Source organism: Grammomys surdaster, unplaced genomic scaffold (assembly GCF_004785775.1).
Source record: "Grammomys surdaster isolate TR1022 unplaced genomic scaffold, NIH_TR_1.0 125941, whole genome shotgun sequence".
Taxonomy (NCBI): Eukaryota; Metazoa; Chordata; class Mammalia; order Rodentia; family Muridae; genus Grammomys; species Grammomys surdaster.
Genome location: NW_021620763.1, coordinates 59,296 through 77,685, shown reverse-complemented (window position 1 = coordinate 77,685; position 18,390 = coordinate 59,296). Strand labels below are relative to the sequence as shown.

At 40.4% G+C, this 18,390-nt stretch overlaps 1 protein-coding gene across 2 annotated transcripts in view; it reads right to left on the bottom strand.

The window, feature by feature from the left end:
• Positions 1-1,256: 1,256 nt before the first annotated feature.
• Positions 1,257-18,390, bottom strand: part of Hipk1 (homeodomain interacting protein kinase 1) — a 50,269-nt gene continuing 33,135 nt past the window's right edge. For both annotated transcript variants that reach the window (XM_028752973.1, XM_028752974.1), the window contains 8 exons: positions 16,236-16,357; positions 15,312-15,446; positions 12,651-12,793; positions 12,087-12,269; positions 11,313-11,519; positions 8,869-9,110; positions 6,853-6,983; positions 1,257-5,929 (listed from right to left, as the gene is read on the bottom strand). In XM_028752973.1, the coding sequence (XP_028608806.1) occupies positions 5,441-5,929; positions 6,853-6,983; positions 8,869-9,110; positions 11,313-11,519; positions 12,087-12,269; positions 12,651-12,793; positions 15,312-15,446; positions 16,236-16,357 (1,652 nt within the window). In that variant the 3' untranslated portion in view covers positions 1,257-5,440. The remainder of the gene's footprint in view (positions 5,930-6,852; positions 6,984-8,868; positions 9,111-11,312; positions 11,520-12,086; positions 12,270-12,650; positions 12,794-15,311; positions 15,447-16,235; positions 16,358-18,390) is intronic.

The window sequence follows — 18,390 nt, the reverse complement described above, 5'->3', positions numbered from 1 at the left end:
GTTCCCTATAGAGTACCAAATCTGATTTAGCCCAAGGAAAGGAATATAAAACTCAACAAAACCAAAGGTTGTTGAGAAGTGGAGGTAGTTTTATAAGCTAGCTGACTTAAATTAGGACCTGAGAGCTCCTTGACATGACTTTCCAGGTATTCCCTTTCCAACATAGGAGGGTGCAGCAAGGACATACTAACTTACATTCATGGATTTAGGGGAGAAATCTAAAAAATATATGTAAGATATAGTCTAAACCAAAGCAAATATATTCTGACCTTCCTGTCACTAGGAGAGAACAGACTATTAATCATCTTTCTTGGTTATGGTTCAGAAGGGTATTTCTAAATATCTCTCATTTCTTTAAAATTTTATGATTTTTTTTATTGTTTTATACTTTTATGTGTTTGTATGCAGGTTATCTGCATGTGATACAGGTACCCATGGAGACCAGAAGAGGGCATCAGACCTTCCAGAGCTGAGCTACAAGGGATTGTGAGCTGCCTGACTGGTTGCTGAGCACTGAGCTCCTCTCTTCTCTCCAGTGTTTCTCCTTTCTACAAAGCTAAAACTACAGGAGAGCTAGACAGGAACATATATTGAGAGAAGTCAAATAAACAGCACTTACGCAGGGACTTGCAGTAATTAATCTAGACAGATTCCTGTTTCTTTTCAGGAGAAAATTTTGTTCACTTTGGAATCAAGAGAAATTCGATCAGAGGTTCTCCTTGTTTTTAAAGATTTCGTTATGTGTCTCTGTGTGGATATGCATACACATGCCAGAACACATAGGCCAGAACCCTGCAGCTGCTCGAGTTATAAATCACTTGTGAGAGGTCTGACTGGGTGCCGGGAATGGAACCCAGCCCCTCTATAAGAGCAGCAAGTGCCTTACCACAGAGCCATCTCTAAAGAGGTGACAGCTCTAACAGGGCCAAAGGAGACAAACGAAAACATCTTTCTGTAAGTTTCATTTTCACTGTGCTGATTTGAATGTTTGGTGTTAAGAAATGAAGTTAATTGGTTTATCTCAAAAGCCATCTGCCTTTTCAAGGGGCCAGAGTAAGGAGTACAGCACCCTTGGAGACACTTCACTCTTGGGAAATATTTCCCACAAAGCTGTATTCATTTCCATTATGGAGACGTGTACAAAGATGTTCTAATGTAACAGTGTTCTACTCATGTTTAAATAGAATGTTTAATCACTTCAAAGAGGCCATTTATTGGTCCCCTTTATGCCCTAACAGAATTAAAAACAGCCACAGTCAGAAAATTTACCCATTTTATTGATGCATTGCAATTGCTCTACTTTTTACCATATTATGTAGAAAATACTGAAAATACAAGCTACTTTGTAAAACCAAAGACAACAACGAATCCAAAGATAAACTATGTATTACACAATGGACCCTTTTCCCATAGTTAGTATTAAATTTTAAATAGCTATTTCTTTTGTTAAAATGATTACTTTACATACTCCCTAAGTACACCTGCATTACAAACATAGATCAGTAATTCTCAGAACTACTTGTTTCTAGAAGCTTGTTTTAAAAGGAAGCACACAACCAGAAAAGGGAGAAAAAAAGTTTAAACCACACACAGTAACTAGCATATCAAATACATTTAATAAAGTAGGAATTCCATTGCAATATCAAGGATTCAAAGCAGAAATACTAACATTACATATAATGTACATATAATGTACTGCTACATATAGTGAGATTATTTTTCAAGCTGAATTGAAACCACACATTATATAAAGTTTAGCAACAAACAACCATGGAAACATGGAGACATGCTGCACCATCCATCAGTTAAAAAAAAAAAGAAGTCAAAATACAAAGCAGGCTTGGCCATTCCTGTCACCGAGAGGCGATTTCATTTCCTATCCTAAAACAAACCATCTCAACTAGTAGATTTCTGCATAATAATGCAGAATAAAACACACATTACTGTGGTGGCCTGGCTAAGCCCCTCTAGTGGAGGATGATGGATGAGCAACCACAAAAGCAGGCTCTGAATGGCCAGAATTGTTTGAAATGGGGGGTTCATATTCCTGGGGTTGGCATTTCAGTGGGACATGACAAGGGTAATCATCTCCTAGTTGGAACTGGAACTCTGGAGTGACTAGGTGTCCTGGTGTGCCTATGCAACCCTTCCCACTTCCTCTCTCACCTGGAAGGGAGAAACTGGAAATGCAAGTTCTAAGAGAGGGTTTAAAGCCTTCAGCTGTCCCAAGGTCAGGCAATGCTGACCCAGGTCAGCCACTCACTAGGTACATAGGGCTTCCCTCCATGCCATCAGGGCAAGCAGTCATTGTTAAGCTCCAGGACGAAATGAATGTAAAACCACATCTGGCACATACACATTCAGCAGACACAGGTGAGTTAACTAGGAACATCTGAAATGCCAGTTTGCAGAGTGACAACCTCAAAGTCTGTAAAGTCGCACTGCTAGCCACATGTCTCAGGTAACCATGCGAGCTCCTGGGCATCCTCTTTTCCCATGAATTTGAGACTCCCACCTTCAATAACTGCTCATTGGATGAGGTTACGGGGCAGGATCAGGGATGGTTTTTTTCCCTGCATCTCATTCCTACAAAAACAATAAATCTTGTCCCTTGTAGAGAAAAGGTAAGGTACAAAAAAAAAAAAAAAATGTTTGACGAGAAACTAGAACTGTATTTAAATATGAAGAAACCAGAATGCTTGGGGGAAAGGAGACACAAAGATCACACACAGATTGACTAAACTGTATAACACTAGTGACAAACTACACGGATGCATGGTTATATCTTAACCAAGACTGCTGAACATACAGCTTAATATAATGATTAAAGAAAAGACAACACTGTGTTCCTGGCAGGCTGCATTGACTGCCTGCCCTGCCCTGGAAACCCTTACTCCCCATGATGAAGAAACTCTTAAGTCCGTTGACAGCTCCTCGGGTGTTTCACCTGGTTCAGAGCTTACTTGACCAGGCTCCATGAAATCTCCCACTCCATCCTGCACCTCCCTGACACCATCTCTATACAGAACCAATCCTAGAATTACCGCTCAAATATAATTTTCAATTCAGGTGGACCACATCTGTAGCTTAGGGTTAACCTTCTCCCCACAAATCCTTCATGGGCAAGAATGTCCCCATCCCTAGTACCTTCAACTTGACCCAAATCCATGGAGGAGTTGAATACTAGGACAATTTCACAGCTTGAAGGGCCCCAAGAACAACATGTTGTTACAAAGAAACCTCAGGAATCTTGGTGATTCAACAGGCTTTGTCGTCACTGATTAAGAAACCTTTCTGTGAGCTTCTTGTCACCAGTAGTTCTATAAAACCCTTCTCATAGTATGGGGACATATTAAGCAATACAACAGGCTCTTTGGTATAAACACATGTTACATGCTTTAAAAAAAAACAAAAAAACAAAAACAAAAACAAAACAAAACAAAGTTTAGTAAGGATACCGCACAGAAAGGACTGTCACGTGGAAAACAGGAAGAGGAACTTACGGTCCCACCGTAAGTGACTGCACACACTTTCAAATATGCGTATGTAGCACTGCATCCTGAAGTCTCGCAGAAGCCAGGCAGCAAGGCACAGTGAGAGCCACACTGGGGAGTGCTTCTGTGAGAACTGAGCTGAAGATTCAAAGTGGAACCAGACAGAGGCGGCAGTAGAGGAGGAAAGCTGTGGCTTTGAGTTTCCACTGTCGGAAAGGAGACTGAGAACAATGCATTTACACAACACAGCTACTAAACCTGTTCTGTTATATCCCAGTAAACCGCTTGGGTCCACTGGGGCTTGCTGGTCATCCTAAGGCAAGCTCACTGTAAACTCTATTAACCACTACATTATCATATAAGGCACTACAATAAGGGAAGAGAGGAGAGGAGGAAGGAAAAGACACACACTGGACAACTCCTCACCAGACACACCTGTGCAAAACAATCCCAAGGGTCTCCTCTCTTTGCAGGCAATGCCCCTGCTCACTCAGCACTACAGTAATATGCTCTAATAGAATTGCAATTAGTTAACATACATTCCAACAAGTATCAGTTCATTTTGGTTTAAATACAATGGAGACATAATCCATCTCCGGGGTAACACTGGAGGATCAGATACACACTAAATACACAATTCAAGTGTAATCACTACACATTTGATTACAAATAACATTTGGGGTTAGAGGAAAAATTGTTATATTTCTTCTAATCAATATGTACATATTTAATTATGCAAAATATTAAAACACCACCATTACAAAACTTCTAAAATATTTTTAAATTCAGTAATAAACTTTTAAAATATTTTCTGCAGTTCCTACATGCACTTATTATATAAGTCTTAGTAAGAGAGGCATTCAATCTGCTGTTGGCATACAAAGGAAGCTACTTTAAAGTATAAAAGCTACAGACAACTTATCTGGTTTTAGTTTCTTTAGCTTTCCCCTCAACAAGTCACATGAAACAGAAGGGAGAGATGAGGAAAACACAGAAGTGTAGTATTGAAAATTCATAGAAATTTTAGGCAATGTTCATCAGTGCCAGTATCTCATCCTAGAGAGAGATTTTACATACTCTTGTATGCAAAAAACCACCATACACTTACACTGGCTTTTCTAGTAGAATTTAAGTTAAACCAGAGAGAGAAGGAGGACTTTAAAACAATAATCTAAGAAAGACTCCACGGTGCTTCATTTAGAATGAACCCTGGGGCACAGTCCTCACACTCATGACCAGCAGGTGCTGGCTGTCTTTTTAGTGCTGCTCCGTAGGGAGCACAGCGGCAGCTGCACAGGTTTGAGTGCTCAGCTAGTTTTACTAAAATCATAACAACTGCCCAATAAGGATAGCACGACACGAACAATAAAGCACTGTAAGTTTCCACGTGCCATAAGCAAAGATCGGCTCTCGAGGAGAAACGCCTGATAGCAGAGTACAGCCTGGTGTAAGCTGCTTTCACAATAAAAGAAAGGCAAGGAAGTCTTGCTTTTTAGTTTAAACAAACAAAAAGTAATGACTCCTTCTCATCTGTTACAAGATTTCAAATCCTTTATCAGCATTTCCCCTCGAAAAGAGCTTTACTTCTTTTTAAAAACATTCATAGAAACCAAGTCAAAGAGACCAAATGTATGACAGAGGGTAACTTCAGAACGATCTTTCTTCCTTGGTAACTGCAGAAGATGGGCTTCTGAGCTCTTCCAATGTCCAAAAATGCTGTCACAAGAATAAAGAATTAAAAAATAGGGCAGACTTGGGAGACTACAACAATGCAGTCAACACTGAGAGCTGTTCCCCAGAGAAAAGCCTTCTGCTTCAGTGGGCCCCTGCAGAACGAGCTGCTGGCTAGGAACTTTCAAGAGGAGATAATGGAGACGCTCTCCAGAGCCCATTAAGAACTCAGGGCTAGTAGCAGGCAGCCACAGAGCCTCCCTCGTGCTCATCAACTACAAGTAAGAATACTGACTGATCTTGGCAGGACTCAGCGGGTATCCAGTGTAAATTGTTGAGCCTCGGGAAGACCCGACGTAGGACTGAGTGGCAAACTGGTGTTGGTACTGAGCAGGGGCCACACTGGCAGAAGTGAGGAGGCTAGGCCCGACACTGACAGGAACCTGATGCACCAGAGTGCTAGGGTGGGTGGTATAAGCTGCAGCATGCCTTGAGGAACCCTGGGGGGAGAAAAGATGAGCAATGGAACTGGTGGAACCCAACGCAGCAGCAGAAGTGGGGGCAGCGTACGTATACAGGTGAGGCTGGCTTGGCAGGTGAGCAGGGGCTGGGGCCAAGTGTGGGTGACCCGTCGAGTGCAGTGGGCTGCCATGCTGGAAGGCGTAGGGGGCTTGGGAGAGCGGGGCCACAAATGCCTGCTGTCTGCGGGGAGCAGGGTTGCTGCTTCTTTCCTGCGAGGTTGAAGCTGACGATGACTGCTGGTTCTGGAAGGAGGAAGAAGGGAATGAGGAATCTTGAGGTCACTCTGGTTCGTGGCACCAAAGGCCTTGAGTTTCTCACATGTACTGTTTTTGGACTGCCTTGGCACAGAATCTCCCAGTCAGGCAATGGAAACTAACTGAGCCAACTATGCCTGTGTCTCTTGGAAGAACAGATCCTAACTCAGCTCAAGAAAGCAACAGTTTGCTCGTAAGTATAAAAGTATATGGGAGGAAGTGGAGAATCTTCCATATCTACAGGTTAGTAACTTAACTCACCCTGTCCTGGAATCAGTGGTTTTTTTGCTAACTGACTTTTCTTCTGTTTTCTTTTGCTCTCCTCTAAGTGTGCCTCAGCTCTCTTAAGTATAAAACCTCAGGGATGTGCATTAACTCAGCTTCCATTTGCACCTGCATGTGTTCTCCACTCTCTCCCATACAGCTAAACCCTCATTCTGATACTCACTTCTGACAGACATCACACAAGCCCCAGAGTTTTAGCTGAGAAAGAAGGGAACAGAAATGGAATAGAGTGCCCCTCACTATCCCATCAGAGGATCACATGGCACGGAAGGGTATGTCCCAAACTCTAGGAACAGTTAGGATTAGAACCAGCCAATTTAAGTAAGTGGCTTTCTCTGTCTTGACTCAGGTAAACACGGTAAAGCTCAAGTTACTTATGACCTGAGGATAAAGGAAGAGAATCTAGTTCAATGCACGTATGGTGGTGCAGTACACCCACTACACACTCACTGACAGAACGAAGAGACAAAGCACATGCAGGAACGACGCCGGCCACAGAACACCAGATGTTTGACACAAAAGGAGCTTCATTTGGCTTTATTCAGCAGTCCAGCCAGAAGCGGGGTTCTCCAAAGAGTAACAACAGGTAAGAACTCAAACAGAAGGTAGCAGCCCCTAGCGCTTACCTGGCTAAGGTTGAGTGGCTGCACTGCGCTGGCTCCCCCTCGTTGAGCTCGGTACCCTGTGGGAGTGATACAGCATCCAGATGACTGCCCACTCACTGAGGCCACTGGCTTGGTCTTACTGCTAAGGAGACCTAAAAAGGAGTCAAGGTTTAGAAGCACTGATCTAACCTTAGAGTATCGTATTTGTCTGTCATTTGCAAGAGTTAGGTCTCAGTATACCTTACTTCCTCAATTACATTGGTACCAGATCAACAAAAACTGCTTTATCCATCTCTTTTCTGTGTTGCCACAAACCCCACAGAGATCCTTAAATAAAGGATCCTTTATTTATTTAAGTATCCAACCTAAGTAAAACTATCTAATGTCTTGTTACATATAAGGAAACACTAGCGGTACAGAGGACACACTCCATGACAATGAGAAGCTGAGATATTGGTAATTCTCAGAATATTTAAAGGTCCAAAGGGTCTAAAATGAAGGCAAACTTCTATCCTTTGCAGTATGTACTATCTTCACATTCTAAGAAATTAAAGGATGGTAAAATAGAAAAGCTGCTTCCTTCTATGTTCCCAGTAGGAAAACTGGAATGTGGGGTATTTTAAGGATAAATATTATTAAGCTATAAATCTTAATAATTATATTCAGAAACCTGGCATCAGGATGTTCTACCTTGTCTTCAAGGCATCAGACTATTTCTATGGAGGAGAAGCACACTGACTTAACACAACTGTTCTTAAATTATGAACACTTTTTTTTATGGCCTATATGCAGTAAGTAGCACAACCTATAATAAAACCCTACTGAAGTATAAGACACAGATGGCTATTCTAACACCAAAAGCCATCCCTCTCTCCCTTTGCAATAAAGTTGCCAATGGGAAGGCAGCTGCCAACAAGACTGCCTTTCCTGGGTCTCTCTGCATCTAGAGGTTAAGAAAGGTTTATCTCCTCCAAACTTCTGACAGGATGCTAAGAATTCCAAGGTTCGGGGGCTGGAGAGATGGCTCAGTGGCTAAGAGCACTGACTGCTCTTCTAGAGGTCGTGAGTTCAAATCCCAGCAACCACATTGTGGCTCACAACCATCTGTAATGGGATCTGATGCCCTCTTCTGGTGTGTCTGAAGACAGTGACAGTGTACTCATATATAATAAATAAATAAATCTTTAAAAAAAAAAAAAGAATTCCAAGGTTCTGGTCCTTAACTCCATGCAAGCCTAACAACCAGAGATACTTGCAGTGGGAAGCGATATAAGTAAAAGTAAGCTTCTGCTATGAATCTGGGACTTGTTACTGTGCTAGTACTGCTCAACTAATAACACATAACTAAACTAAGGACCCTGAGCTCACTCCAACAACAAAGCTGATAAAAGTAACTAGGTGAAAAACTAAAAAGCACTACTGCTATGGCTGAAAGTCTAAAGGGCATGTTAAAATCATTTTTTAAAAAAGATTTATTTGATTTTTATCCATGTGTGTACATGTGTCTATGTTTGAGGATGTTCACAGAGTCCCGATGTCTTGCTTCCCCTAGAGCTGCAGTTATAAGGTATAGTAAGTATGGTCCGCTGCCTGATGTGGGTAATAGGAACCAAATGCAGGTCTTCTGGAAGAACAGCAAGCACTTTTAACCACTAACTCGTCATCTTCAGCTCCCAGTAATCTTTAATGTTATCAAGTCCTTTCTACTCTAGATAATTAAGTCCAAATCAGGTGTAGCAAGCCTAACTGCTTACTAGATTTTTCCTGCTACTGAAGTATGTCTTATCAATTTTTCTTACCACAGGAAAATATATTGAAAGCACTATGCTGACACCAAACACAACTTCATTCCCATATTAATCCAAGCAAATAAATGTAGGAAGATAAACTGATCAAACAAAATTTCCTATTACAGATAACTGATTTCTGAATTAATTAAAAATATGTTTAGTTTTAACCACTGGCATAGTCTAACTAAATATTAAATATATGCACATCCAAGGGAAATCCAATTCTAACTGGGAAGATCTTCCTTACCTGAGGCCTGTGTTGCTACAGTGCAGTCGCCAAGCTGTGTTTTTAAAGGAGGCACAATGATAGTACGGGTGCCAATGCCATCTGCTGCAGTTCTGCTAGGTCCCTCCAGAAGTGTCCCACTGTTGCCCCGCAGAGCATTCAGAGTGTCTGTGGGATATGGGCTGCTCAGGGAAGAATCGGAGTCTGGAGAATCATTGACAGTAACATAACTGATGACATTAGACCTTGCCTTCAGGTTCGAGCTGAGGAAAAGAGAATGTAGACAGTTACTTCTGCCCTTGTAAGTGATGTGTCCTACTTGGTCTGTAGTTCTCTCCTGACAATGATGACAGTAACCACAGCAGCTAATGTCTTAAGGATTAATCTGCATCAGGTACCGCTGTAACTAACACACTGTAACTAGCCATGGAATCTTTTCAATCCTGTGCAATAGGCACTATCACCCCATTTTGCAGATAAGGAAATTAAAATATAGCCAAGGGACGTATACAAAGTCATACAAAGAATAAATGGTAAAGACAACACTCAGACCCAGGACAGAATTATCTTGGAGTCCAAGATTACCCATGCTTCCTCTTAGCTATTCTCACTTGTAGTTCTGTAACAGTCTTCAAGCACTGCTTTTTCTCCTTTAGCATCTCCTTAGACTCAATGTTCCTGTCTTTAATCAAACTTCTCACTATAGGTTTGGTTTTGGTTTTTCATTTGTTTGAGGCAAAGTCTTGCTATATAACCCAGTATAGCCTAAAACTTAAAATCCTCCTGCCTCTGCTTTCCAAATACTGAAAATAACAGGTGTGTACTGTATCACTATGTCCTGCTTCACTGTTTTGGGAAAAAAAAAAAAAAGATTCCTTCACGACTCTCATTTTACCATCTTCAACTTTCCTTATTTTTAATCGGCTTGGCTTCAGTCAGAGAAATCACGAGGGCTACACTTTACATAAAATTTTTGCTATTAGTCTATCACTTTCTTTCACTAAAAGGTTTATTTTTTTCTCTTCCCCATATCAGTTCAAAGAGCACCTTCAAATCCTGAGTTGCAAGTTCACCTAATAAGCCTGAAATGTTTTTCTAACTTTTTCTAAGTTCATTCAAACTTCACTTAGCAAGCTGGAGCCAGTTCACTAAGAGTGCTTGTTGCCCTTTCAGAGGTCCAGAGCTCAGTTCCCAGCACCCAAGTCAGGGAATTCACACCCACTCTAACCCTAGCTTCCATAGGCACCCAAGCATAAATAATCTTTATTTTATTTACTTATTTGTTTATTCATAATTTTTTTTAAAGACGGAGTCTCACTGTATAGCCCCTTTGGCTGGCCTAATATTTGTAATGTAGACCAGGCTGGCTTTGAACTCATTATAGATTTGCCTGCCTCTGCCTCCTGAGTACTGGAATTAAAGGCACATGCCACCACACCTGGAAATTAATAAATCTTTCAAGCTCACTTAGTTATAATTTGGTAAAGTCTCTTAATTCACTTTCATATGTGACATCTGCCTTCGTACCTACCGAAAGCTTAGTAAAGACTGCCGCAGAGATCCGTCAAGGCCCACTGCATATTCTTAGGCGTACCAGTCCCTCTCAGGAAACTGGCGAGTTAAGTAAGAATGGTGCTGTGGCTTGAAGCTGACTGGATTCCCAGTTATTGTCAATGCTTGGGAAGGTTATGGAACCTTCTGGAGGTGGAGCTTTGCTAGAGAAAGCATACCACTGGAACAGGTTTTGAGACTTTATAGCCTGGCCTCACTTCCTGTTCTTTGTCTGCTTACTCAATGTGCTTACCCACGCTCCTGCCTCCATGTCTTCCCCACCATAAGACTCATCATATTTATGTTCTCTGAACCTCTAAGCCAAAATGTACCATCTCACTTCTAAGTTGCTTTTTGTCAAGATGTTCTACACAGAAAAATAACTAATATACTTGGCAAAAATGCTAGATAAAAGGAAATAAGCTGATATTCAAGTTCTTCAGCTTTCAGACCATATAAGGGGAAGTGTCCTACCTCTCCCAAGGACGCGTTCTCAGAATAAGATATATAAATTTCAAATACTCTATCTACCTAATTCATTACAATGAACTGTTCTTCATACACTCCTTCTATGGCTGTTTTCAGGATAAGCTCCTTGAAGGCAAGGATCATGCCTATAGTTTATAGTTTATAGTTTAGCATGTACTTAGGCAGAGTGGCATACAACCCAATTTAATTGATGAATAACATTAAAAAAAAAAAAAACTGACAAGGCTCAGTTATGAGAACGTCTGTGTTTGACTAACTATCCAAGGCTATACTTACAAATTACTTTTCTTCTGTCTGTTCTTTGTTTTTTGTTATTGTTTTCAGTCAAAATTGTCCTTGAATAGAGCTATCAGTCAAAGACTACTTTAAGGTGTGCTGACGGTAACAAAGGCAGACAGTGCCTGGCAACCATTTGCCTAGCTTACCTATTGGGCTTGTATTTGTTGTCCTCTTCTTCATCAGTGTCACTACGAATAGTGATGACACTTACAGGAGGGCTAGGAGTATCTGGAATGATGATTGGCTGATGCTGGTCTTGGACAGGGACTAGGGAATTATAAGAAGATGTGGTACGAAGAGGACTACTCCCAATCAGAGAATAAACTTGAGAAGGCAGAACTTCCAGAGAGGATCTGTGAGAAAGTTCACAAGGTAAGACTAGCTGGCCCTTGCCCCATCCTTCCAACTGCATATCCCTTCCTCTGACTTTCTAATTGCTTTCGAGTTCTTCTTTACCTAATCACTAACCCATTTAACTATAAAAGTTCTAATAATAATAATAAAAAAACAAACTAATGATTCTGGCTACTGTTCTAATAAGAACTTATTTCCAAAGATAAAAATGTGTATTTTTATGCACCTCTGTCCCCAGGTTAAGTTTTACTCTAAAAGAGATAGGAAGAAAAATGAACATGTCTAGCCAGAGGGCTCAGTGCTTGCCACCCCAACCTGATAGCCTGAGTTCAATCCCAGGGACTAAAATGGTAGGAGAGAATTGACTCTTGGACACTGTCCCCTGGATCCAAAGTGACAGCAGACACAAAAGATGATCATATCGAGGACACACTGCCCAAATGAAAAGCTCATACTCAATTTGGCAGGTACTTGCTACTTCAAACCTAAAATACCTACACTATGACAATCAACACTGGACCACATAACTCTCCAAGTTTTCAGCGCAGGACCTAACACAGACTTACTTGGTTGAGACTGGAGCAGACTGCTTATTCTTCTTTGAAGGGAGGGAACTAGACTGTTGTTGTCTGACAACATGGGCAACACCAACATTCAGAGGCTGAGCAGTGGCCAAGGTCACATGGTTAGTCAGCAAAGATGGCTGTTGCATGATAGTGCTGTACTGGTTGCCATGAGAGTGGGCATTCCTGTACCAACAAAGAAACAGAAGAATGACTCCCCAAACACTAAAATACTGGACCAAATGGGTATTAGAGCGATTTACGTACAGCTGTTTTACTTTTTACAGTCAGTTGCTGGGATTGTAAGGCTTTAAGATCTACTGTGATCTTTCCAATCACTTAAAGCTCTATTTAAATATGAAGTAAATGATTCCTAACCACGAAACCTGCATTTTCTTATATTTCAAAAATATTTCCTATTTTTCTTATGACTTTTTCTAGACTGATGACTCCATGTCTCAAAGGATTTCAAATATAAAATTTCCTTTCTTTCTAGTCTCTTTATATCAAGTACTCCTACTCTATGGGCTCCCAGACAGAAGTGGGTAGGGGGTTGCTTGTACTTACCTCCAGTCAGCTAGCTGCTGGCTGCTCCCCATGGCCTCTGGAATCACTGCAGTAGGCTGGACAGAGTTGTGTAGAGCTACCCCAGGCAGCTGCTGCCAAGCTGAAGGCAGGAGAATTTGTTGGGTTCCTCCAGGCCAGGCTTGCTGCAAGGAAACACATAAAAGATCCAGACTTGACTCATTCTTAGCTTTTTATTTTGTCTTTCAGATGAAAGAAAAAGTTGTATCTTAAAAAAAAAAAGTTTGTAGATTGTTAACTTGCAGAGATTAAAAGAGAGAGCGTGCAGAGGGCTTACTCATGACTTAAGAGCTGTGAAGGGGAAAGAGGCATGCTGATGTGCCTTTGGCCATCAGCACAACCTGACCAGCAGGGTACTAAGAAACAAAGGTCCCTGCAGGTATGGGTTTCTGTTCTGTCAAAAAAGGGAACCTGGAGGTTCAAGTAAACCCTAGTGAGATAATATATTTTTCACAAAAGCCTATAGGAGGACTTACTTAGAAAATATAAATTCTAAAATTTGAATGCCAATCAGATAAGATAACAGATCAATTCAAACATAAAATATATGGTAGAATTGCCCTCTTTATTAGAAGAGTAGAAAATATAACAGACATGGATGACCAAATACCAATGCTTTGGTAAATAAGCTGATACCAGCAAAAGAGAGCTAAAGACATTACTTTTAGCTATCTGATAGAATTAAAAATTAAGTCAATGAATAAAGATTTTTCTAAATAATTTTTAAAGCACCATATTGTTTCTAAAGGTTGCCAAAAACGTGTATGTTTTATGTATCATTTGTAGAAATGTGTTTTAGCACAAAGCTGATCACTCCAGGAAAATAGAGTACTTCTAGTTTTTAACAAACAATGATGGTGCTTGAGATAGACTAACAAAATGCATTTTCTGAACTTACAGAAACTGGCACTTTCTGAAAAAATATGTAACAGTAAGTTTCCTTTTTAAACCTGAGTTCGGTAGTGCAATTAACCTACTAGGGTACATATGATTCTGTTTCATGAATTTCAAATTGCAAGCCCATCAAAACAGTTTCAAAAATATTTCTGCAAGTAACAGACCCACTTGTTACAAATACTGGTTCCAAACAAGAAGCCTTCTGAGCAGAGAAACTGCAAACACGTCTGCTACCATAGGCAGAATTTAAAACAAAACAGAACAGAACAGAAAATAAGAGAAGATGTTAAGTCACACCATGCGTCTTTCCATAAGCCAAGACCTGCGCAAGACAAAGCGTGTAGTTTAATACAGAGCAAGATATAACATTCCAATGTGAGGCAGAAATCTGGCGTTCCAAGCGACGAACTGTTTTGACAGAGGAAGAACAAAAATATGCAAAGCTTAACAAATGGCTAGAGCAAACTTAAGAAGAGCAGCAAAGGTGAAAGGTCAACTGACATTTCTAATCTCAAAACTATAACTGAGCAAATTAAAAGGTGGGCCAACCAAGTTGGAATTATATCTGACTCCCTAGCACTCAGGTTTTATGCTTATGAGAAACAATCCACAGGTGGCAAAAAGACTTTTAAACTAAAAACTTAAAATGAGTTCCATGCAAGTATGTTTCTGAAAGTGTTTTCATTCATGAATAATTGAGAGATAACAGAAATTTAAATCCACTGTGAAAGATAAATACCAGGAGGTTCGTTCAAAAGTTCCATTTGCGTTTGCAGAGGCTTACCTAATTTTAAATTTCAAATAATGAAATGCTGGATTTGAAATAGACAATTCTAACTCACCAAAATAAACCAAAACAAAACACACCCTCAGTCACTCTGAAGGTTACAAGTCCTAGAATACAAAGCCAGCTGTCTTGTTGTTTCCATCTCTGAGTTGGACACAGCCACCACTGCAGCTATCTCCACTGATTTCCTCTCAGGACTTCTAATAACAAAGATACTATCTTTGCAAGTTTGTCAGTCATATTTCCATCTTTGTATTGTAATTTATTTGTAACATAATTTGTCAAAACAAGCCCTACAGATAGGTTCACCTTCAATTCTGATGATCAGAATGATCTAAGTGTATTTTAAAGGGAACCTCCTTCCATGGAAGATGACCAGTGCCACTGATCAGGAACAGCAAAAGCACTATCTTCAGACAGTCACAGAAGGAAGTTCATGTGATGAGAAAGCCATACGGTAAGACCACTTTAAACATTTCTAGACACACAACATTTTAGAAGATTAAAATATCAAAAGGGAACAGCTAGCTTGACAGGGAGTTCAAATTTTGGCATCTGGATACCTGTGGCAGGGCCAAACGGAAGGCCATTTCCTTCCATCTCAAAAGACAAGGGTAAGTAAGAGAGGGAAGAAACAGGTAGGAGTGTTGACGCTCGCCTGCGGCTACACAGAGAGCTTTAACCACACTAGGCTTGCAAAGAAGAACCACACTGATCCTCAGAGTCAAACAGTGCTTCAGCAAAAGTTGGGGAGGAAACAATGAGACATTAAATATGTAGCAAGGACACAGCCACAAGATGGCACATGCTTCCATGCCCTCTGCAAAGACTAAGCTAAGTTTTTGGTTTTGTGTTTTAATGAGAAAACCAGAAAAACAGAACAAAAACAAACAGGAAAAAATAAAAAAAGAAAAAACCAAAGAAACTCCGTTAGTAACACAATCAAGTGAGGGAATTACCAGTACAGCAGCAGTCTGTTCAACCAGCGCCGGCCGGCCTGCTGCGCAGCTCAGGGTAAAGGGCACCGCATACTGCGGTGTGATGGTGGCTACTTGAGGGTGGAGAGTTGCTACCATTAGTGGTGTACAGCTTCCCTGAAATGTAGATTAGGCAGGTGAGTGAATAAACACCAAGGCAGGTTATCTGGGTTCAGACGGGCTCGCATTCCCCCCAAGTTATTACTGACAATGAACTAATTTCCTATCACCTAAATGCACGTGGCAGACACAACTTTTACTTTTCAGCTGTGTGTGGCTTTAACCCACTAAGCCAAAAGTCAATAATATCAGGTAAAAAGAGGTATAGGAATTGTTCTTGAACCATAGTCAGAACATCCTACAAAACACAGGCATTTATGCCTTCATTAATGAAGAAATCTTCCTTCTACTCACAAAATAAGTTTTTGGATTTTAGAATTTCTTGTATGTTGTGGACCACAAACATTTACATACGGAATTTAAAGTGTAATGTTATATACTATACAAACCCTTCATGAGTTTGTCTATGACCTTAGCTTCTCAATCATCTGGAAAATATAACATTTTAAAGTTTTCTACTAAACACACGGAATAAAAGATTATAATATTTGAGGAGGTAGACTGATGTGAATGAAACCTTACATTTTACAATAAAAAATTCTGTGTACTATTATGACCCCTTTTCAATGTACAGAATGTCATCTCTACAAGTCTAAGGAGATAATGGGAGAGTTGTACAAGACAGGAATAAGTATTGTTTTGTTAGGGATATTTCATTTTAAGACGTCTGAATCATGAGCAAGAAAGATCTTATAGTCAAAGAAAATATCACTTTTTTTTTCTGGACAAAATATCTGATTCTCAATAATTCTTCTGCAATACTGCACACACTGTTCCAGCTTTTACCTGTGTGAGCACTCCTGACTGTATCTGTAGTGGCTGAGCAGCGGGCGCCTGGGGTACAATTGGCACAGCATTATCCATCCTCACAGGGAATCCAGAATGTTTTGTTGTTGCTTGTAGCCCAGCTGGTGGAGAAAGCATCACAGTTGAACCACTTTGCTGGGTCTAAATATACTGTAGGTTGTTACTGTGTGGGAGGGGTCTGTTAGCTTTTATTCACTGCTCAGGTTTTAGTTCTAGACACTTAAGACAAAGCCTTTCCACTCACAAAGATACCAGAGTTAAGAAAAGGAGGCTATTCCCTTGAAGGTAAATTAGTGGAAGGGATTTAATACAGGGAATATAAACCCTTCCTGTTACCATCCCATTATCAGTGCAGGCAAAAGCCACACAACCTTCACTCTGAAGTCACGTTTACCTTTCAGTCACTAGGGGAATGGTGAGGAAGAAAGTGCTTTCAGACTGTAATCTATCAAACACAGAAAACTGAACATCACGCAATACTTTATACTGTGATCTTCTTGTGTTGAATGCCTTAAAGGACATTTTTCTCACCTAGCTCAAAAATTAGTTACACATCATAGGTAAAGATGAAAGTTTAAAAAGCAAAGTCAATGGCAAAGAAGAATGATGCCTAGAATAAAAAGTAGACACGCTGACTTCTAGAAGCCTGCTTCTTACTCTAGAAAGTGGTTCTTTGGTAGCTTTTCATCTCATTCTCCTAGTTGTAGGGCAGCTGGGAAAATGAACTGCTGCTTGTAAACAATGCCTGTGTCTTAATTATCTCAACTGACTGTGCTTTTGGCATAAACAACAATGTTTCCTGTAAATGTCATTGTTTTGTTCTGGGGGAAAGGGCCCCACACAGTTCTTCCTGTCAAGTCTACAGAGCCCAGGGAGATTTCTGTGTACCTACCCTCCCGTCAGCACTTTCAGAGTTTACGTTTCTGCCCTGCCTCCCTCCTGCCTATTAGTGCCTGCAATTCTGCTAAGTGAAGGCACTATGGACAATCTTAATTAATTCTCCTCTGCCTCTTCCCTCACTCCAGCCCAGCAGTGTCTCTGCATGGAGCCACGACTGGCACAACCCTGGGATCTTCCTGCTTCAGTCTTTCAAATGCTGAGACTACAGGTGTATGCCACTCCTGGCCTACTCTGAACATTATTACAGAGTGCCATGTGAGCATAATACTGCTATTTTCGGTCAGTCTTTCAATTTTCTGTTAGTAATCTATGAGGAGTTTAGGAAAAAGCTGCGATTAAGAAAAATGTATTCTAGGAAAGTTCAGAGAAGGAATAGCAAAATCAAATTTAAAACTTTTGAAGATACTAAATTTAAAGATTAAATTTGAAGATATTAAAATTTAAAAGTTGTCAGCTATGCAGTCTGTGGCATAGGAAAGCTAAGCCATGCAAACCTCTTGTCTATAGTCTCTGGACAATGACTAACTCCAGGACAGTGTTGTATATTAGCTTCCCAAAACCTGTAGGGACTTAGAGAAAGCACACTCTAGGAGGAATGCTCACTGCAGAGTGATAAAACAAAAGGGGACAAGGTCACAGACTAGCCACCACTGGGCACATATGCACTACACCAGTCAACTGGAATAGTGTGGAAAGGAATGTACAGCACCGACCTATAAATGCTGGACTGCTGCGCCTGCTTAGGCTGAAGCACAGCAGTATGCTAAGTTACATCTAGTTGCTTCTTTCTACCACAAATAAAAACAAAGACTGCCAAAGGGCATTCATTTGTCCTGGAATCCTGAGCTAAGAGAATGGGAGTCATTTTTGTCATCTTTATTTTTCTGAATTTAGTACTTTAAATATAGAGAACTAGAAAAATATGGAAAGAAGGCTAAAACTGTCTGATACTCTTAAGTATCAGGCCATTTTGTAAAAGAAGATAGAAAAATGAGCAACCTGAAGTAGAGGACTGTTAGATAAAATCAGCACATGGCTGAGGCTGGTAAGTAACCAACAACTTTATACAACTAATCCCGAAAGGCAGTATGGAATATGTCAATATATATGTGATGATAAACCCCACTGCTTAGGTTCTAATTGTTCTATAATAAATTACTATACTATTTTTGGCATAAGCAGGTTTTGTCATTTATAAAATGGGTAAATATAACCCCCCTCTTAGAGACTAAAC